At 48.0% G+C, this 22,417-nt stretch overlaps 1 protein-coding gene across 3 annotated transcripts in view; it reads right to left on the bottom strand.

Annotated features, from left to right (window-relative positions):
- The window catches only part of LOC141092353 (serine/threonine-protein kinase VRK3-like), an 82,773-nt gene extending 62,405 nt beyond the window's left edge, over positions 1-20,368 (bottom strand). The window contains exons 1-5 of one of the 3 annotated variants that reach the window (XM_073578419.1): positions 20,140-20,363; positions 16,641-16,783; positions 10,872-10,991; positions 7,427-7,555; positions 6,817-6,945 (exon numbers count right to left, since the gene is read on the bottom strand). In XM_073578419.1, the coding sequence (XP_073434520.1) occupies positions 6,817-6,945; positions 7,427-7,555; positions 10,872-10,991; positions 16,641-16,782 (520 nt within the window). In that variant the 5' untranslated portion in view covers position 16,783; positions 20,140-20,363. Of the gene's footprint in view, positions 1-6,816; positions 6,946-7,426; positions 7,556-9,526; positions 9,703-10,871; positions 10,992-16,640; positions 16,784-20,139 lie in introns of those variants that run through there. The other 2 variants (XM_073578421.1, XM_073578422.1) reach the window with 2 other exon arrangements.
- Positions 20,369-22,417: the final 2,049 nt, after the last annotated feature.

The following is a 22,417-nucleotide window of genomic DNA, read 5'->3' as shown; positions in this document are numbered from 1 at the left end:
TTAGATGACGTGGATTTTCACGGGTTGACAGAATGGAGAAATTATTTCTCCCCATCTTCTCCTCATCCGAGAAAAGTGGATCACACTCTGAGAAGAGTGTCATTAGCATAATAAAACCATTTCTTTTTTTTTTAGAATGAGAGAAAATACGGTTGTCTGGCCCTAGACTAATTGTAAGAGAATGATCAGCCATATTGGACACCATCGCCAGATCGCCCACTGATGCCGTACTTGTCTGGACACTTGCGCCGTGTCTGCGTGCTTCAGCTCACAGCTGATCTGTATCTGCTCTGTTGCGCTCCTCTAATAGACCTCAGTCCCCGATTCAAAGGATTGTCTGCAGTGTCTTCTAAGATCTTTAAGTTCCCAGTAAGGACCTTCTTACAAGTAGCGCAGCCTAAGCCAGGAGGGCTGCCTCCAGAAGAACCTCAAAAGGAATATGAAGGTGAGCCACAAACTGGAGGGTGAAAAAAAAAAAAAAAAAAAAAAGCATGGCGCCACGTAGAAGTCGCTGAAAGGAAACCAGCCAGAAAGAGAATTTCTCGTGAAGTGCCTCCTAGTCTGACCGAATTTTTATAAGAAAACTACAAAAAAAAAAAAAAAAAAAAAGCATTATAAAAATATATGTTTAACCAAGAAAGAAACCTCTGTGTGAGTTATCTACAAGTATGTGTGCAAAGAAGAGTTTGGTGCCCGGTGGCAGAGAAGCTATAAAAGACGGAGGGAGATGCCTGGCAAGCGCAGCGAGAGAGGCTTTTGGTTGACTCAAGCCATATAGAGAGGTGTGAGTATCTATCCTTTGATTAAATTGCATTTGTTGATACCACAGAGGAGGAAAAAGCGCCCTTGTAGTCCTCCGGTATGGAGTGGTTAAAGAAACAGGCAGAAAAGCACGCTACCACTCCCCAGCTGGAGCGGGTTAATATTGAAACCACTTGGCTAAATTGTATTTCATGGTTTACAGAAGAAAGCAGGAAAGTAGACAAGAAGAGGGTGTTGAAGGGGTTTTACACAGTTTTATCGTTAGCAATATCGCTAAAACGTCACTGGTTTTGTGACGTTCTAGCAATATCGCTACAACATCACAAAGCCAGTGACGTTTTAGTAATATTGCTAGCGATATCGCCATGTGTGATACTTACCCCCGACCGGCTCCCCCGCTGTCCATCGCTGATAGCGCGAGAATGTCCGGCTCCATTTCTCGTCGTCTGCTTCCTGCTGGGCTTCCTGCTGTGTGAGACGAGAGACGCATGGACGCGGGTGGGAGGACGTCAGGATCGCTGTGTGTGAAAGGTGAGTATTGTGCGCTGCGTCGCTGCTGCATCGCTGTGAGATCTTTCTGTATGAAAGCTCACTAGCGATCATTTAGTGATGCACCAACGATCCTGACCGGGTCGGATCGCTGGTGCATCGCTAAATGTAAAAGGGCCTTTAGGCAAAGATTGTAGCAGAACAGCGGCTTTTGATCAGTCCGTTGACATGCAGTCTTGCAGGATGTCTAAGTGATGATCATCCAGGGAGCGGTATTGTTCAGAGAGAGAGAGCAGGACAGCTGAATGAAACTCTTAAGGGGGTTTTACACTAAGCGATATCGCTAGCAATATCGCTAAAACGTCACTGGTTTTGTGACGTTATAGCGATATTGCTAGCGATATCGCTATGTGTGATACTTACCAGCGACCGGCTCCCCCGCTGTCCATCGCTGATCACGCGAGAATGTCCGGCTCCATTTCTCGTCGGGCGCTTCCTGCTGAGACTTCCTGCTGTGACGACGAGCGACGCGTGGAGGCGGGCGGGAGGACGTCAGGATCGCTGTGTGTGAATGGTAAGAATCGTGCGCTGCGTCGCTGCTGAATCGCTGTGAGGTCTTTCTGTATGAAAGCTCACTAGCGATCATTTAGCGATGCACCAGCGATCCTGACCGGGTCGGATCGCTGGTCGGATCGCTGGTGCATCGCTAAATGTAAAAGGGCCTTTAAACAAGCAGAGATAGTACAGAAAGAGAAGGTATGAATACCTGACTTTGCCAAAAGTCATTGATGAGATGGGAAGTGGAGCAGAGGAGCAAGAAGTTGGCAGGGATAAGATAAAGGACTGGAGACTTAGCATAGAAGAATGTATGGAAGAACATTTCGAGAAACACAATGTGCTGACAAGACATCTTGAAAGCATGGGAGGAGCAGTTTAGGATAGAGATTATGCAATTAGGGAATAGTTTGTAAAGAAAGTAAATACCCTTAGAGGGGACTTTCAAGTCAGGATTCTGGCAGAATGCTGAATCTATTGATGACGCAGAAACTTTGTTAACCAATGATGTCCTTATCCGGTTGTGAATGATCCTAGGCAGTAAAACGGTCTTCAAATGGTTAAACCTGTCTCTCAGAAGCCTAGTACTCCAGCCAGTTCCCAGCCATCCGAGCCCAGAGATCAATGCTATTCAGGAAAGAGCCGTTCCTCCTTGTCCCTATACTCCTTTAATGAAGGAATCGCAAGAGCACGAGGACAGGGCTTTTATAGAAGACCTCTTTGGGGCGGAGGTGGGAGCTGTGGGATGGAAGCCATTCCCAGATGAAGTTGATGGATTTTTTGGGCTTCCCACGGCAGGAAACCATATCTGATGGGGTGCTCCCTTTGTTCCCCTTGCTCTCATTTTCCTGGGCATGATGGGAGAAGACCTTACGATAGAGAGAATAGAAAGGCTGATGTCTTCAGGACGCAAATTGCAGTCACCCCCTGGACTGCCGGAGACTACCACTTTGGTAGGGTTTGAAAGCTCCTGTATTCAAGCAATAAAAAGTTGCCCAGTGACCCTGAGATTTCAGGACACAAGGGGATCGATGCAAAGGGGTCTTTGAAGCATTTTTTGGGTAAATCCACAGTTATGTTCCACTATTCTGGGTACTGATGTTTTGGAAGCAACAGGGATTGTTGTTGATTCGTGTAACAAAGTTCTGTGGCGGGACAAAAGAACAACTATTTGTTCCGCAATTGTGTCTGTGGAAGAGGAGCTCAAGAGTCACAAATTACCCATTACCAGTCTAGGTCCATGAACTGAGGAATGTGTTGTAAATGTTGACAATGAGGTTTTAAAAAAATGAATTGGGAAAAAAAAAGGTTCCCCGAATTGTGGATTTCAAAGAAAACTGATTGTGGGTTAACGCAAAATGAATGGTGAAAAGCTGCCTCCTTTCCAGCATCAGTACTGAACTATTGCGGACGCAGTCCCTTACGTATGGGTTGTGGTCAGTGAATTGGAAAAACAAAGTGTTGTAAAAGTTAATTATCCATGTAACAGTCTCATTTTACCTGTAAAAAAGATGGCAGATTTCAAATGGTTGTAGACTTGTAAGTACACTCCTGCAGATGCTCACCTTCTTGCATCTGTCCCCGAAGTTATGTAATGGTTGAGGAGTGATTTTAAAGTGTTTTCCTGTTTGGAAATTGCAAATGGCTTTTCCTCAGTACCCCTAATACCTGGAGCTGCCAGGTAGAACCCTTTGAATGCGGAGACAAAGTCCTACAACATGTCGATTATAAAGTAGATATGACAGGCTCAAACCCCAACTAAGGTGCTCTGGGAAAAAACAAGACTAAAGTATAGGAGTAACCCCGGCACACTAATAACATGAAAGTAAAGTCTTCTCAACGACAGTCTTTAATTGTTGTGATTTTATTGATTGTGAAAAAAAAGGGTGGTGTTACAATCCAAAAAAGGTGGTGTTACAATCCAACGTTTCAGCTCTACATCTCGAGCTTTCATCAGGGATATGACTAGATCCTTGGTTTTGAGGTGTGTGTATAAGTGGTATAGGTTTGCCTTTGTAATCCAGCTGCTGGAACGGTACCTATAGTAACCACGATGTGTAGGGTCAGCACGTGACTCCCGTCCTTGTGTCCTAAATCTAGTCAGGTGTGGAGGAGGCCGGAAGTCAATGTCGATGACCTGTTAATTCCAACTGTTGACGAATATGAACACAAAGAAATTCTTGAAAAGGTGTGTCCGACCCTGCATGACGCAGGACTCAAAATAAGCCTGCATAAAGTACAACTGATGAAGTCAGAGGTAAAATTTCTGGGTGAGTCACTTTCAGAAGAAGACAAAAAAAAAAAAAAATAACTCCATGCATGATAGGGTAAAAGCTATTCAAGCTGTCCCCATACCAACCAATATTATTGAGCTTCGAAAGTGTTTTAGTCTTGTTCATTTTGTTCAGAGAATTTATTGAGGACTTTTCCCATCTAGTTAAACCAGTGTATGACTTGTTAAAAGAAGTGGATAATGATCACGCCCCTGTCATTGTACAGGGAGACGCCTTACAGGCTTTTGAGGGTCTGAAGCACGCCCTTACGGCAGCTTCTGCGTTAATCCTGACCCTTCCCATCCTTTTTCACATCCAAGCCTACATTGGTGATACATCTGTCTCCTCTGTACTTTCACAAAGTGACCCAAAGATAGTCCTGAATTTTACAGCCAGTTGAATGCACCAGGTTAATATTCTAGGATGCTTTATTATTAACGACCTTCAGCTCGATCTTGAGCCATGGTGACTGGATGGTTTGAAATTCTGTAGGAAGATTGATCTTGGGCAAACCACATAGGTCCACCAGGGTCTTCTCCTCCATTATCTTGATTGTATCAAGCCATCGGGTTGCGGGTCTTCCTCCTATTCGTCCGACCATGATGTCCTTCTCCAGTGACTTCTCACTTTGTATGCGGCTTAAACCCCGTGGAAAAAGACTTCACTCTGTTCATGAGACACTTACTGGACCGAATCATGTAAAATATATAGTGAGATTTTCTTGCTTACCGTAATTTTACAGACTAGACTGAAGGATACAGTGTATGAAACAAGCCCAGATTATGATAAAAAAAAATTTCAGGATAGGTCCCTGGGAAGCCAATTGGAAAGGTCCTCTTGTTGTTCCCAAGTCATGGACCCCAGTTTTGAAAGTGTGCAGAGTTTAAAAAAAAAAAAAAAAAGATAAAGAGATTAAAATTGTTCATATTGATCAGTGTACAATTCTTAATTATCTGACTGAGATTTCTGGTAAGGATTGATACTCCACCTTTTTTTTTCTCCCAAGGTTAAACGAAGATTTTCATGTTCGACTCCTGTGACCATGAACCTACTGAATGATCGGGAGATATTTTTTTCACACTATACAGTGGGAATCTGATACTGTGAAGTGTGAGAAGGGGGAGAAGATCCGGAAACCAAACAATAAGACAAGGATCAAAAGACTTAACTACTAAAGGGACTAATACTTTAATGACTTTTTACTGTATATTTTTGTGTGTTTTTTGGGGATAGTTTGCCCCTTAACAGAGCAGTAGGATATTTCTTTGCATATCCCCTAGTATGGGCTTTTATTAATGAAATGGGCTTTGTTTGGTTGCCTATTGTACGTGCTAGGGTTCTTTTACACTTGCTGTTTTAGCGGACCAAATAGATTTCTATGGGGCCGCAAAAACGTCCCGCCAAAATTCATTAGAGCGCCATATGCCGTATATACGGCCGTGAAAAAATATCGAGCTTGCTTGATATTTTTCACGGCTCACGGACACAATACATTTCAACAGTAGCTTGTTTTTGCGGTACACCTGATTTGCAGATCGCCGTATTTTTTCCCACCAATTTGTTAAAACAGGGGAAAACAGCAATCCGAGAGGGTTTTTTTGCGGCCCGTTTTTACGGGAGACCGCAAAAATCACGGCAATTCAAAAACGGGCCGCAAAAAACCCGGGAAGAGTAAAAGAAGCCTTATAGACAGAAGCTGTTCAATGAAAACCCTAAACTACTTTTGAGGAGTTGTACAGTCTTCAATCCGAGTTCATAATCATACCCCTTTCGTGAGGCATTATAAGACACCCTTTTCCTCCAGGGTTCGTAATCCTAAGAGACTTGGTCCTGCTACTACCGAACGAAGTTCAAGCAGCCCCTCCAACACCAAATCCGAGTGTATGAAACGATGGGCCCTCCCGCTAATCCAGTTTACCATAATTCACCTCTGCATATTACAGCACTGTAAGTTGTACTCTGCAAAGAGTATGAGAAGGGGAATTTTAAGAGAATCATCAGTCCCAGTATGTTGAACAGTCATGTTGGACCTTGCAGCCATCTTGGACAAACTCTACCCAACTAACTTTGCAGCTAATGAGATGCAGGTTTTGAAGCTCTCACAGGAATGGAGACACAAATGACATCAGAGTCATTATCAGGTACAGATGGAGTCTATAAAGGCCAACTGGAACAGCCGCAGGGGCCCGTGACAGTTAATATGTGGTATTACATGGTAGTGAATAGTACCGTACATATGTTGAATTGAAATAGAAAGCAAGAACATTGGGCTGTAAATGTGTCAAGAATTGTGTGAGCGGTGATGCGAGTAATGTCATTAGCTACAAGACACATGGAGATTTATAACATTATAGTGAGGTTTGTCACCATACTCAAATGTTGTATCATTGCATGCTTTGTTCTAAACTGTATACGGTACATCTTTTGCAGCAGTAAGTCATTTTCTTTGTCTAACCATGTATAAAAAGCCCCTTATACTGTTGTCCGGGCCAGACCATCGCCAGATTGCCCACCGTTGTTGTTCTTGTCTGGACACCTACCTGTGTGTCTGCACGCTTCAGCTCACCTGTCTTCTGTATCTGCTCTGTTGCGCTTCTCTAATAAACCTTAGTCCTGGCTTCAAAAGACGATTGTCTACAGTGTCTACTCGGATCTTCCAGTTCTCAGTAAATTTTTTTTTTTTTTTTTTACACTGATAGTAAGGGTTAAAAAAAAAAAAAAAATCATAATAACTTACTCTTTGTTTTTGCTGGTGAAGCTTCATTTTTTTCCACCTGTTCCTTTTCTGGGGTAAAGTTCACTTTTCTCTTCAGCGCAGTCCTCGGTGAACTTGTCGGATTTCCTTTGTTGCATTTTTGACTTCTGACTTTAAAACAAGTCAACAGTTTTATAATATTAAGATCTTATAGGTATTACTATATTTGAACTAAAAAAATTGTGAATCTGTTTAGATACTACAAGTACAATAATAAATTAAAAACATATGTGACATGCACAATGTGAACAAGTCGGTCAGACAGTGCTCACACCACCCATTGGCTGAAACACAACAAGAAAACACAAAATGACAAATTTGCAAAAATACTCTGCAGTAAAAAATAATGACAGTAATCAGCAAGTGCTGGCTAACAAATACAGGGTATTTAGTCGATACTTTTTTTTTTCAAAAAGTGTATACCAAGCTGCCCCACCACGTCACGGTAACCCTTCACGGAGCAGTCCCTATCTAATGTATTAAAAACCTGAACATGTGAACAGTGTCTAAATGAACAGGATACAGACAGGCGCCTCCTAGTATATGGGCTTGTGGTAAGGGTAAAATAAAATAAAAAATTAAAATTACTTACTCTTTGTTTTTGCTGGTGAAGCTTCATTTTTTTCCACCTGTTCCTTTTCTGGGGTAAAGTTCACTTTTCTCTTCAGCGCAGTCCTCGGTGAACTTGTCAGATTTCCTTTGTTGCATTTTTGACTTCTGACTTTAAAGGGAAGGTGCCATCCAAAAAAATTTTTTTCAGCAATTGAAAAAATGTAAAGAATTAATGTTTACATTTTCTTAAAAAATATTATCGTTTATTTTTAATTTTGCAAAATATGAAAAATAATTTTAAAAAGTTTGACATTTCCACTTGTTAACACTAGGGGGAGCAGCTACTGAAATCTGGCACAAAAACCTATGACATCTATAGACACAGTGAGCAGCCATTTTGATGGGGCTTGCAAAGTTACTGATTGTCTTTGCATGTAAAGTCTGGATCAAAACAGGCCATCAATCAGCAGACAAGTTTCCTGGATTTCTGTGGAGCAGACAAGCAGACGGTCCATCCATGTGTATAAAACACAGCGCTCTATGTACAATCCCTGGCACCGAACAGGGCGCCCCCCACAGACCAGCACACTGCTCTCCTGAAATACTCTGTGCTGCTGTCGCCCTGCTCCTTCCACCATACATCAGGCCCCTGTCCCCTCGGTTTCACACATCGCCAGGACAGGATCTGAGGAGAGGAATGGGGTCTTCAGTCACCGAGGATGGCAGGCAGCAAGGATTCTGGGAGCAGGGTGACAGCAGCACAGAGTATTTCAGGAGAGCAGTATCACACGGGATAGGATTAGAAACACGGCTCAGCAGTCAGTATCACACAGAATAGGATTAGATACACAGCTCAGCAGGCAGTATCACACAGGAGAGGATTAGATACACAGCTCAGCAGTCAGTATCACACAGGAGAGGATTAGATACACGGCTCAGCAGTCAGTATCACACAGGAGAGGATTAGATACACAGCTCAGCAGGCAGTATCACACAGGAGAGGATTAGATACACGGCTCAGCAGTCAGTATCACACAGGAGAGGATTAGATACACTGCTCAGCAGAAAGTACCACACAGGAGAGGATTAGATACACGGCTCAGCAGGCAGTATCACACAGAAGAGGATTAGATGCACGGCTCAGCAGGCAGTATCACACAGAAGAGGATTAGATGCACGGCTCAGCAGGCAGTATCACACAGAATAGGATTAGATACACAGCTCAGCAGGCAGTATCACACAGGAGAGGATTAGATACACGGCTCAGCAGTCAGTATCACGCAGGAGAGGATTAGATACACGGCTCAGCAGTCAGTATCACACAGGAGAGGATTAGATACACAGCTCAGCAGGCAGTATCACACAGGAGAGGATTAGATACACGGCTCAGCAGTCAGTATCACACAGGAGAGGATTAGATACACGGCTCAGCAGAAAGTATCACACAGGAGAGGATTAGATACACGGCTCAGCAGGCAGTATCACACAGAAGAGGATTAGATGCATGGCTCAGCAGGCAGTATCACACAGAAGAGGATTAGATGCATGGCTCAGCAGTCAGTATCACACAGGAGAGGATTAGATACACGGCTCAGCAGTCAGTATCACACAGGATAGGATTAGATACACGGCTCAGCAGGCAGTATCACACAGGAGTGATTAGATACACGGCTCAGCAGGCAGTATCACACGGGATAGGATTAGATACACATCTCAGCAGTCAGTATCACACAGGATAGGAATAGATACACGGCTCAGCAGTCAGTATCACACGATAGGAATAGATACACGGCTCAGCAGTCAGTATCACACAGGATAGGATTAGATACACGGCTCAGCAGGCAGTATCACACAGGAGTGATTAGATACACGGCTCAGCAGGAAGTATCACACAAGTCAGTATTACAGATATGCCCACACTGGTGAAACTTCCAGCCCCCCCAATTATACACTAGACTATGGGCTGTATATGTCACTGTCCTCCTCAGACAGCCATAAAAGCAAAGGTGTCAGATTACTGGAGATCACTGGGGCTGTGTGTGAGGAGGCGGAGACAGAGCAGGAGGACGCTGGAGCAGGAAGCACAGGGCTGAGCCTGGAGCAGGACAGAGGAGCATAGATGAAAGTCACCCGCACTCACCACTCTCCATCCTCCGGCTCCAGTGAGCGCTTCTCTCCTCTGCTGACCACCTTCTCCTTTTCTTCAGCCTCTCCTCACAACACAGGACCTGTTATGTCACAACAAGTGGTCCTGTGATAGAGGGTAAGTGGAGCTCAGCAGACAGCACTGGGCTACAGTAAAATGGCGCCCAGCCACACCTACAGCAGTGAATGGTGCAGCCCACAGGGGCGTGCCCAGTTCTCTGCTACTGAGGCTGCAATGTGCGGTCGCAGTCTCCTATGTCCAGGGGCGGCCATGTTTGCAGACTGTATGAGTCCTCCACAGATCTGCAAATCAAGATGTCAGCGCCCAGTGGCTACATTGAAACATTATTACAAACAAACCATAAATCCTGGTTAGTACAACATTTGCTGAAACAACATGTTTTGTAACTTACTATTTTTTTGCAAATTATATAAAATTGCGGCACCTTCCCTTTAAAACAAGTCAACAGTTTTATAATATTAAGATCTTATAGGTATTGCTATCTTTGAACTAAAAAATTGTGAATCTGTTTAGATACTACAAGTACAATAATAAAGAAAAAAAAAAAACACACACATACACCTACTGCATAGGAAAGTGTAATTGTCACATACTGGAAAAACTGAGGCCTAAAAGGAACATCTATATTTTGGGTTTATATGGTGGGAATTCTTCCAGAGAAATGCACAATACATACCGTGGGCTCCAATTTTCTCTAGAGTTAATAGTTAGAAACCCTCCGCATTTTAACCCCTTTCCATCCACTTCAGTTTTGGCATTTATGCTGAACAACTTTTTTACCAAACTTTTTGATCCGTTCCATGAGACATAACTTTTTTTTTCCCTTTTTTTGTTGATGTAGTCATATGAGGGCTCACTTTTTGGGGGAGGAGTTGTACTTGTCAGTGTCAAATTTTGGAGCAGGTCTACAGTGTGAACCTGAGCCATTGCCAAAATAAGCTATAAAACAAAATTTATTTTTTTTTTTTGTTGGTGTGCTGCCTCCAATTGCTTTTTGCATTGGGATGGTTTGGTCGACGCCAGGGAGGCTTGGCACCCATACTTTTCCGATGTCTATCTAGCTATATCAAAATAAATATATTTTATTACACTATGTGGAAAGGAATATAAACCAAACCGCAATTCTTCTATCATGGGCATTTTAAATTTATGTCAAGTGTTAACTTTATTCTGTGGGTCAAGAAGGAAATAAAGTTGCAACATTTTATGATGTATGACTACTGTATGATTAATACACTGAAAAAGAAATAGTTTTTTATGTCAATCATCAACTCACATTACAAAGGAGTAACAAATAAAGGAAAGAAGGAAGTCTTACCAGCTTTGGGAGAAGTACTGGGCCATTCCCTGTCTTGTGCTACTTTATCTGAACAATCGCAGCTTAATTTCTTCTGGAAAGACGTACCATCTGGAGAAGATTTTACTGGTGTCCAGTGTCCTATAAGAAAGAAAAAATGTAGACGGTAAGAGCACTAGATATTATCGATGTCATACAAAATCCGCCTTTAAAGGGAATCTGTCACATGTACCGCTTATATGCTTTGCCCACAGTTGGGCGAAGCATACTGCGCAGGCGCTGGAGGCCTCTTTGAATGCGATAGCGCGGCAAACAACGTTATCTGTGATATTCACAGAAGAAAATTACGCTCAGTAAGCTGAGGAGGGGGGGGTGAGAAGGCGACTAAGCCACGCCCATCGGGCCAGACCGCGGCGGTTTGCATACCTCTTCAAGATAACAAAGGTATTTTTGCATCAAAGGTGAGGGGTCGGGGGGAATAAAAAAATCCTAAAAAGAATCCTTATGGGACGCACAATTGGGTGATATCTTTACATGATATCACTAAAAAGGGGTGACAGATTCCCTTTAAAGTGTAAGTGACGGTTCCCAAACTTTTAGAATTCCAATTACCGGTATTCAATATAATGGTGCATTATAGAACCCTACCCCTCCACTCATGGCAGCTCAATGCTCTGCAAGTAATTATGACTGCAAATACAATTCTGTAAGATTTCTCAAAGTGTTGTGATCCCAGTGACCCAATTCTCATCAATCAAGGATTGATGTTGTATTCTATGGACGGGACGTCAATGAAAAAAGGAAATCCCTTTACATCATACAATTATCTGTTGCTAGTATAAGGGTAGTGGAAGATCAAACAAGGAGTGGTGGTAGAATACTTGCATACAAACCAAGGAGTGGTGGAAGAATGGCAGTAGAATATCGCAGCATGTAGTGGAATACAGTATATTAAAACTTTACTTTAATTGCAACTAACATTTTTCAAAAACAAACTGGACTCCGAGAAGGCAAGAGACAAGGCAACGAAGAAAGCGGCAATAAAATCCACTCCATACCGTGCTCCTGATACGGACAATGGTACTGTCTTGAATCCGTTTGCTACGATCATCGCTGCCAATCAATGGCATGTTCTTTCTAAGGGCTTGGTCATTAATTACCAAATTGGCTCTGTCACTAAGGGGTTAAATATAGTGGATATTCACCATTGTTCATGGATATTTTACACGTTACCTTGTTTTTGTTAACCATCAGTTTTTTTTCCTTTAATAATACATTTTTCCTCCAAATCCTAGGCTGTCCGATGGGTGCCAATTTCTCACCACCTCTGCCTAACCTTTACATGGCGTGGTTGGAGGAAACGGTATTACATTTGCCTACCAATCCATTCCGTTACAATATCATATGGTATGGTAGATATATTGACGACCTACTTTTTCCATCGTTTCATTGGGGGACACAGGAACGATGGACACACCCCAATGAAGGCTCAGAGAAACAGATTTTACGGTAAGCAACCAAAAATCCTGTTACTCATAAGACAGGGACATTATAATTTAACTAATATCACTAGAATTTACTACCTTTCTCAATAAAATTTCAAATTTACATTTTACGGCGGAGTCTCTTGGTTTACACATATCGTTTCTTGATGTTTTGCTCACAGGTAATCAATGAAACAAGTCTATTCATACCAAACTATATAGAAAACGCAGTGGGGAAAAAAAAAAAAAAAAAAAAAAAAAAAAAATCAGTTCTCCACACCACTAGCTTCCACCTCCACCAAGTTATTAAAAGTCTCCCTGTGGGTTTACTCTGATTACTTCTCTTTTGGTGAAGAATCCACCCTCATTAAAAATAGACTTCGTGCCAGAAGTCATCATAAATCTTCTCACATGAACCCAGAAGATAGCTGCATTATTAGATGCTACACCAACAACACGCAATAATTTCTCAGATAAAATCACTTTTGTTACCTCCTCAGTACGGACTATGAAGCGATTACCGTATACACTCGTGTATAGGCCGACCCGTGTATAAGCCGACCCCCCTAATTTTGCCATAAAAAAACTGGGAAAACGTATTCACTCGCGTTTAAGCCTAGTGTGGAAAATACAGCAGCTACTGGTAAATTTCAAAAATAAAAATAGATACCAATAAAAGTAAAATTAATTGAGACATCAGAAGGGTAAATGTTTTTGAATATGCATATTGAATCAGGAGCCCCATATAATGCTCCATACAGTTCATGATGGGCCCCATAAGATGTTCCATACAAAATATGCCCCATATAATGCTGCACAAAGGTTAATAATGCCCCCTTAAGATGCTCCATAGAATATGCCCCATATAATGCTCCATAAAGGTTATGGTCCCATAAGATGCTTCATAGATTATGCCCCCATAAAATGCCCTATATGATGATCCACAGATTATGCCCCATAAAATGCTCCATAGACTATGCCCCCATATGCTGCCCCATAGAATATGCCCCCATATGCTGCCCCATAGAATATGCCCCCATATGCTGTCCCCATAAGATGCTCCATATATTGTGCCCCCATATGCTGCTGCTGCTGCAAAAAATGCCATACTCACCTCTCCTGCTCAGGACCCGGCACCTGAGATATTCACCTGTCCGGGGTCCATCACTGCTCACCGCTGTCTGGGCTTCCTGTTGTCAGTGACTGTTCAGCCAGCAGAGGGCGCAGCGCACACTAACCACATCACCGCACCCTCTGCTGGCTAAACGTCACTGACACAGGAGGCAGCAGACAGTGGTGAGCAGTGATGGACCCGGGACAGGTGGATATCGCTATACTTACCCCCTCCTGGAATGGTCTTTGCAGCCCCACTTATCCACGGTCTCCCTTCCTGCCTTCAGCGGTCACATGATACCGCTCATTACACTCATGAATATGCGCATATTAATGAGTTTAATAAGCGGTACCATGTGACCGCTGAACACAGGAAGGGAGACCGTGGGAGAAGCGGGGGGCTGCAGAGACCGCGCCGGTGGGGGGGGTAAGTATGATCTCTGACACCCCTGCTCCCCTTGCCGACCCCCAGGTATATGACTCGTGCATAAGCCGAGAGGGGGACTTTCAGCCCCCAAAAAATGGCTGAAAATCTCGGCTTATACACGAGTATATACGGTAAAATAATTTTCAATAAAAATCTTTCCCTATTTTATCAAGATCACAGACTTGCCAATACTTTATCCTCTGCCCGGAAAGAAAAATCTCTAGGAGATATATTTTATTTCCTAGATTTTTTTTGTGAATGGGGTTCAACACAACAATCCTGGTTAACTATCAAAAGGAATTTTAAGTGCGGTCTTCCAAAATGCAGCTTATGCAAATACACGTCCAAAACATTTCAATTTTCATCACACACCATAGTTCTTCCCACGACATATTCAAATTAATTCCTCCACTAACTGCAACACCACACGTTGTGTACTTGGCTGAATGTCAGAATTGTGCTGCTCAATATGAGGGTTGTGTCATACGAACGTTTAAGATCAGAATAGCGGAACATTTACATGACGCGAAGATCAATTCATTATAGATCAAATGCTCCATGTCAGGGATAGAGAGATGTTTTGGAGGAACGCCAGGGTCCATCGTCCCTGGAGAGGTGGAAATCGGACCAAAACTTTACTCAAACGTGAAGCACATTGGATCCTCAAACTAAATACTAGATTCATTATAAAACTGATTTACACTAATATATTAATAACTTGTTCTTCAGCCATTTGTATATACACACATACATATTCTTCTGGTGGTTGTTATCTTCAGATCTGCAATCTGTATGATACAACATGCGATTTTCTGTAAGACCCATTCAAATGTCCTTACATTAGTGTTCGCTGTTCCATGGTTTGATAATTTCCCTCACTTCCTTCTTATTGGCGTTCACAGTCTCCCGTCTCTCTACAAATGTCTGCAGCTTGGACACACACGATGTCAGGACTTAGAGCGTGTGAGCTCAGAACGTGTAGACCTGTGTTTCCCAGGTCCACCCATGTTTTTTCCATTTTACGGTAAATCCATTTTTGTTTTAGCTGCGCAATAAAAGTCATTCAGGGGTACACTCCGGCCGTAGCATCAGTGAGGGGGCCTACAGGGGTACGCTCCGGCCGTAGCATCAGTGAGGGGGCCTACAGGGGTACGCTCCGGCCGTAGCATCAGTGAGGGGGCCTACAGGGGTACGCTCCGGCCGTAGCATCAGTGAGGGGGCCTACAGGGGTACGCTCCGGCCGTAGCATCAGTGAGGGGGCCTACAGGGGTACGCTCCGGCCGTAGCATCAGTGAGGGGGCCTACAGGGGTACGCTCCGGCCGTAGCATCAGTGAGGGGGCCTACAGGGGTACGCTCCGGCCGTAGCATCAGTGAGGGGGCCTACAGGGGTACGCTCCGGCCGTAGCATCAGTGAGGGGGCCTACAGGGGTACGCTCCGGCCGTAGCATCAGTGAGGGGGCCTACAGGGGTACGCTCCGGCCGTAGCATCAGTGAGGGGGCCTACAGGGGTACGCTCCGGCCGTAGCATCAGTGAGGGGGCCTACAGGGGTACGCTCCGGCCGTAGCATCAGTGAGGGGGCCTACAGGGGTACGCTCCGGCCGTAGCATCAGTGAGGGGGCCTACAGGGGTACGCTCCGGCCGTAGCATCAGTGAGGGGGCCTACAGGGGTACGCTCCGGCCGTAGCATCAGTGAGGGGGCCTACAGGGGTACACTCCGGCCGTAGCATCAGTGAGGGGGCCTACAGGGGTACACTCCGGCCGTAGCATCAGTGAGGGGGCCTACAGGGGTACACTCCGGCCGTAGCATCAGTGAGGGGGCCTACAGGGGTACACTCCGGCCGTAGCATCAGAGAGGGGGCCTACAGGGGTACACTCCGGCCGTAGCATCAGAGAGGGGGCCTACAGGGGTACACTCCGGCCGTAGCATCAGTGAGGGGGCCTACAGGGGTACACTCCGGCCGTAGCATCAGTGAGGGGGCCTACAGGGGTACACTCCGGCCGTAGCATCAGTGAGGGGGCCTACAGGGGTACACTCCGGCCGTAGCATCAGTGAGGGGGCCTACAGGGGTACGCTCCGGCCGTAGCATCAGTGAGGGGGCCTACAGGGGTACGCTCCGGCCGTAGCATCAGTGAGGGGGCCTACAGGGGTACGCTCCGGCCGTAGCATCAGTGAGGGGGCCTACAGGGGTACGCTCCGGCCGTAGCATCAGTGAGGGGGCCTACAGGGGTACGCTCCGGCCGTAGCATCAGTGAGGGGGCCTACAGGGGTACGCTCCGGCCGTAGCATCAGTGAGGGGGCCTACAGGGGTACGCTCCGGCCGTAGCATCAGTGAGGGGGCCTACAGGGGTACGCTCCGGCCGTAGCACCAGTGAGGGGGCCTACAGGGGTACGCTCTGGCCGTAGCACCAGTGAGGGGGCATACAGGGGTACGCTCCGGCCGTAGCACAAGTGAGGGGGCATACAGGGGTACACTCCAGCCGTAGCGCCAGTGAGGGGGCATACAGGGGTACGCTCCGGCCATAGCACCAGTGAGGGGGCAATACGGCGTACAAGGCAAAGAGAAGCTGTAATCTACTATAACAGATCAGAGTCACTTTCATTTGCTACACACCGTACTGACAATGATTTTTTGCTAAATCATGGCCCTAAATCTTATAACAAGACATTTCCAGCCTGACAAGAGTTAGATCTGGACTGTACCCGGTGAGCAGCTGTGAAGAGGCCACGCAGTAACACCAGACGGTCGCACACAGGTGTCTGTACCTGGTGGGGGGACATGGTCGTCCTCTGAATCACTCTCGGACTCAGCAGTTTCTTCTCTCTGAAATTTTATTCCGCAAAATGGGCAATAGATGAACTTGTCTTCTGCTTTCTTCCCACACTGAGGGCAAAAATTTATTTTCATTCTGCAAATGAAAAGAGAAAAATGAAAACCAACAACCAGTGTGATGAACGTAAAGACACAAGTCAGGACAAAGTATAGTTCAACCTGCAGCGCAGCGAGGAGGCGACGCGGGGTGGAACGTCCCGGCTACGGCGCAGCGAGGGGGCCCCGCGGGTTGGAACGTCCCGGCTACAGCGCAGCGAGGGGGCGCCGCGGGGTGGAACGTCCCGGCTACAGCGCAGCGAGGGGACGCCGCGGGGTGGAGCGTCCCGGCTACAGCGCAGCGAGGGGACGCCGCGGGGTGGAGCGTCCCGGCTACAGCGCAGCGAGGGGACGCCGCGGGGTGGAGCGTCCCGGCTACAGCGCAGCGAGGGGACGCCGCGGGGTGGAGCGTCCCGGCTACAGCGCAGCGAGGGGACGCCGCGGGGTGGAGCGTCCCGGCTACAGCGCAGCGAGGGGACGCCGCGGGGTGGAGCGTCCCGGCTACAGCGCAGCGAGGGGACGCCGCGGGGTGGAGCGTCCCGGCTACAGCGCAGCGAGGGGACGCCGCGGGGTGGAGCGTCCCGGCTACAGCGCAGCGAGGGGGCGCCGCAGGGTGGAGCGTCTCAGCTACAGCGCAGCAAGGGGGCGCCGCGGGGTGGAGCGTCCCGGCTACAGCGCAGCGAGGGGGCGCCACGGGGTGGAGCGTCCCGGCTACAGCGCAGCGAGGAGGCGCCGAGGGGTGGAATGACCCAGCTACAGCGCAGCGAGGAGGCGCCGCGGGGTGGAGCGTCCCAGCTACAGCGCAGCGAGGAGGCACCGCGGGGTGGAATGACCCAGCTACAGCGCAGCGAGGAGGCGCCGCGGGGTGGAGCGTCCCAGCTACAGCGCAGTGAGGGGACGCCGCGGGGTGGGGACATCCCGGCTACAGCGCAGTGAGGGGACGCAGCAGGGTGGTACGTCCCAGCTACAACGCAGCGGGGGGGGGGGGGGGGGGAACGCCCCGGCTACAGCGCAGCGAGGGGGCCCAGCGAGGGCGGGGATGTCCTGGCTACAGTGCAGGGAGGGGGCGCCGCAGAGTGGAGCATCGCGGCTATTGCGCAGTGAGGGGGCGCCGCGAGAGGGGGGGACGCAGTGAGTCACACACGATAGTCAGTCACACACACACGCACGACAGTCAGTCACACGCACGACAGTCAGTCAGTCACACGCACGACAGTCAGTCAGTCACACGCACGACAGTCAGTCAGTCACACGCGGACGACAGTCACACACACGACAGTCACACGCGGACGACAGTCACACACACGACAGTCACACACACGACAGTCACACACACGACAGTCACACACACGACAGTCACACACACGACAGTCACACACACACACACACGACAGTCACACACACACACGCGACAGTCACACACACACACGCGACAGTCACACACACGAGACAGTCACACACACGAGACAGTCACACACACGAGACAGTCACACACACGAGACAGTCACACACACGAGACAGTCACACACACGAGACAGTCACACACACGAGACAGTCACACACACACGAGTCACACACACACGAGTCACACACACGACAGTCAGACACACACACAACAGTCAGTCACACACGCACGTGACAGTCAGTCACACACGCACGTGACAGTCAGTCACACACGCACGTGACAGTCAGTCAGTCACACACGCACGTGACAGTCAGTCACACGACAGTCAGTCACACGCACGACAGTCAGACACACGCACGACAGTCAGACACACGCACGACAGTCAGACACACGCACGACAGTCAGACACACGCACGACAGTCAGACGCACGACAGTCAGACGCACGACAGTCAGACGCACGACAGTCAGACGCACACACACACGACAGACACACACACGACAGACACACACACGACAGACACACACAGTCAGTCACGCACGACAGTCAGTCACACACACACGAGTCACACACACGACAGACAGCCACACAAACAGTCAGTCACATACACAAGTGACAGTCAGTCACACACGCACGACAGTCAGACACACGCACGACAGTCAGACACACGCACGACAGTCAGACACACGCACGACAGTCAGACACACGCACGACAGTCAGACACACGCACGACAGTCAGACACACGCACGACAGTCAGACACACACACACGACAGTCAGACACACACACACACGACAGTCAGACACACACACACACGACAGTCAGACACACACACACGACAGTCAGACACACACGCACGACAGTCAGACACACACGCACGACAGCCACACACACGACAGTCAGACACACACACAACAGTCAGTCACACAGACGACAGTCAGTCACACACGCACGTGACAGTCAGTCACATACACACGACAGTCAGTCACACACACAGGTCAATCACACACGTGACAGTCAGTCACACACGCACGACAGTCAGACACACGCACGACAGTCAGACACACGCACGACAGTCAGACACACGCACGACAGTCAGACACACGCACGACAGTCAGACACACACACACGACAGTCAGACACACACACACACGACAGTCAGACACACACGCACGACAGTCAGACACACGCACGACAGTCAGACACACGCACGACAGTCAGACACACGCACGACAGTCAGACACACGCACGACAGTCAGACACACGCACGACAGTCAGACACACGCACGACAGTCAGACACACGCACGACAGTCAGACACACGCACGACAGTCAGACACACACACACACGACAGTCAGACACACACGCACGACAGTCAGACACACACGCACGACAGTCAGACACACACGCACGACAGCCACACACACGACAGTCAGACACACACACAACAGTCAGTCACACAGACGACAGTCAGTCACACACGCACGTGACAGTCAGTCACATACACACGACAGTCAGTCACACACACAGGTCAATCACACACGTGACAGTCAGTCACACACGCACGACAGTCAGACACACGCACGACAGTCAGACACACGCACGACAGTCAGACACACGCACGACAGTCAGACACACGCACGACAGTCAGACACACGCACGACAGTCAGACACACGCACGACAGTCAGACACACACACACGACAGTCAGACACACACACACGACAGTCAGACACACACACACGACAGTCAGACACACACACACACGACAGTCAGACACACACACACGACAGTCAGACACACACGCACGACAGTCAGACACACACGCACGACAGCCACACACACGACAGTCAGACACACACACAACAGTCAGTCACACAGACGACAGTCAGTCACACACGCACGTGACAGTCAGTCACATACACACGACAGTCAGTCACACACACAGGTCAATCACACACGTGACAGTCAGTCACATACACCCAGCACTCACCTGGTGACTCCAGCGACTGCCGCTGACTGGTAACAGACAATACACTTGATGAGGATGTCGTCGCTGACACGTGACCAGCCGCCAGTGAAAGCGAAACTTCGCGGAAGCTGTGTGCAGTAGCCCCCTCTGCTGGTGATCGGCGGGAAGCACAGGTGGTGCACGTCCTCGCCGCACGCCCCTATGACAGCGGTCACGTGATGCTGTATCTGCTGACTGATAATTTAGACGCTTTAGCTCCACCCCCTCCGGCCTAGAAACGCCCCAATTCCCGGGGTAACGCCCACTCATGATGACTGCAGCTTCTGTGAGATTATGAGTCCTTTGTGGGCACTTGGTGGGATCAGGGCGCACTGGTCCGGATCATGTGACTTCTTCCCACCTAACCCACACTGGATCCTTACAGCGATTGTGTATCAGCTTCCACAGGAACACGTTCATAATGTGATGTGTCGTTCGTGAACGATCCGATACAAAGAGCCGGCTCCCTGCTGTGAATGAAATGAGCCGGCTCTGCAGGGAGAACGAGCGCAGCAGCTTATCTGCTTCAGCTTAAGGTACTGTCACACTAAAGGGGGTTCTACACATAGCGATTGCGCTAGCAATATCGCTAACATCACCGATTTTGTGACGCAGCAGCGACATTGCTAGCGATATCTCTGTGTGTGATACCTCCGACCGCTCCCCGCTGTCTGTCTTCCTGCTGTGTGGAGACGAGCGATGCTGGACGCGGGCGGGAGGACGTCAGGATCGCTGTGTGTGAAAGGTAAGTAACGACCGCTGGTGCGTCGCTGTGAGATCTTCCTGTGTGGCAGCTCAGTAGCGACCACTTAGCGATGCACCAGCGATCCTGACTTTCGATATGACCCGGTCAGGATCGCTGTCGCTGGTGCATCGCTAAGTGGTCGCTAGTGAGCTGCTACACAGGAAGATCTCACCAGTGACATAGCAGCGGTCGGGGGTCGCTACTTACCTGTCAGATGCGGCGATCCTGCTTCCTCCCGGCCACGTCCACGCGTCGCTCGTCTCCACACAGCAGGAAGCGGCCGACGAGAAACGGTCCAGGACCTTCTTGCGCGATCAGCGATAACCAGCGGGGGAGCCGGTCGGAGGTAAGTATCAGACAGCGATATCGATACATCGCTTAGTGTGACAGGCCCTTTAGTGAAGCCTGACTGTGACTCATCTGGGGGAGAGAGGGAAAGGTGGAATTGTGGACTGTGGATAAATGCAGGGGAGTTACCTTCAGTCCGGAAAATATCCTGCCAGTTCCTCCATGGCGTATATGACATGTGACTGTGTGTAAGAGGAGGGACGCAGCTCATCATCATCATCTGCAATGGCCTGTGCGTTACCTTTAGTCCCAAATATATACTTCACCGGCCCCTCCTCCCTGGCGTATACATACAGTATATGGTGTGTGCAGGAGGAGAGACTCCGCACATTGTTTGGTATATCATCTTCTCATAGTGTTAGGCCGGGTTCACATTGCGTTAATAGCCCTGCGTTCAACGGGATCCGTCACATAGCGGCACTAACGCACCCATTGGCCGCAATACTAACGCATCCAAACGCATGCCAAATCGGCATGATGCGTTACTTCATGACGCCCCCCCGAATGCTGCAGACCGCGTTCAAGGGTACGTCATGAAGTAATGCATCATGCCGATTTGGCATGCATTTGGATGCGTTAGTATTGCGGCCAATGGGTGCGTTAACACATCCGTTACATAGCGTTAGTGTCACCATGTAATGGATCCGGTTGAACGCAGGGCCAGCCTAAGTCTAAGTCAGGAGTGAGGACGATTCAGGACAACACTACAGGGAGGAGGATAGACGACGTCAGTTGTTGCTGCTAAGGGCTCATACTCACTTGTGAGAGTCTCTCGCATGAAAACCTGGCACTGCCGCCGGCATTGGGACCGTAGTGTGCAGTTACATGTATTTCTATACAGCCGCACGCTCCGGTCCCAGTGTCGGCGGCAGTGCCAGGTTTTCATGCGAGCAACTCACACGAGAATCGTGCGAGTCTCTCACAAGTGAGTATGAGCCCTAAGGGTAAGGTAAGTATTGAATTCACTCCATTCACTGTTAGCAAGCAGCCTGAATGGCAGAACTCCCCACCTCTGCTGGCTGTCATTTCTACTGCAATATATCCAAATGGTACAAGTCCATACTTCTCCTTGCTGTCTGTCTTCTGCTGCTTTAGCCATTTTGCTACATATTTTAATGTTCCTGCTAAAGTTTTGGTATAATTAATTTGTTGCACTGTATTTAATAC

This window comes from Dendrobates tinctorius, unplaced genomic scaffold, assembly GCF_039654945.1.
Source record: "Dendrobates tinctorius isolate UK_male_01 unplaced genomic scaffold, ASM3965494v1 ptg000059l, whole genome shotgun sequence".
Classification (NCBI taxonomy): Eukaryota; Metazoa; Chordata; class Amphibia; order Anura; family Dendrobatidae; genus Dendrobates; species Dendrobates tinctorius.
This window is presented reverse-complemented; position numbering and strand designations above follow the sequence as displayed.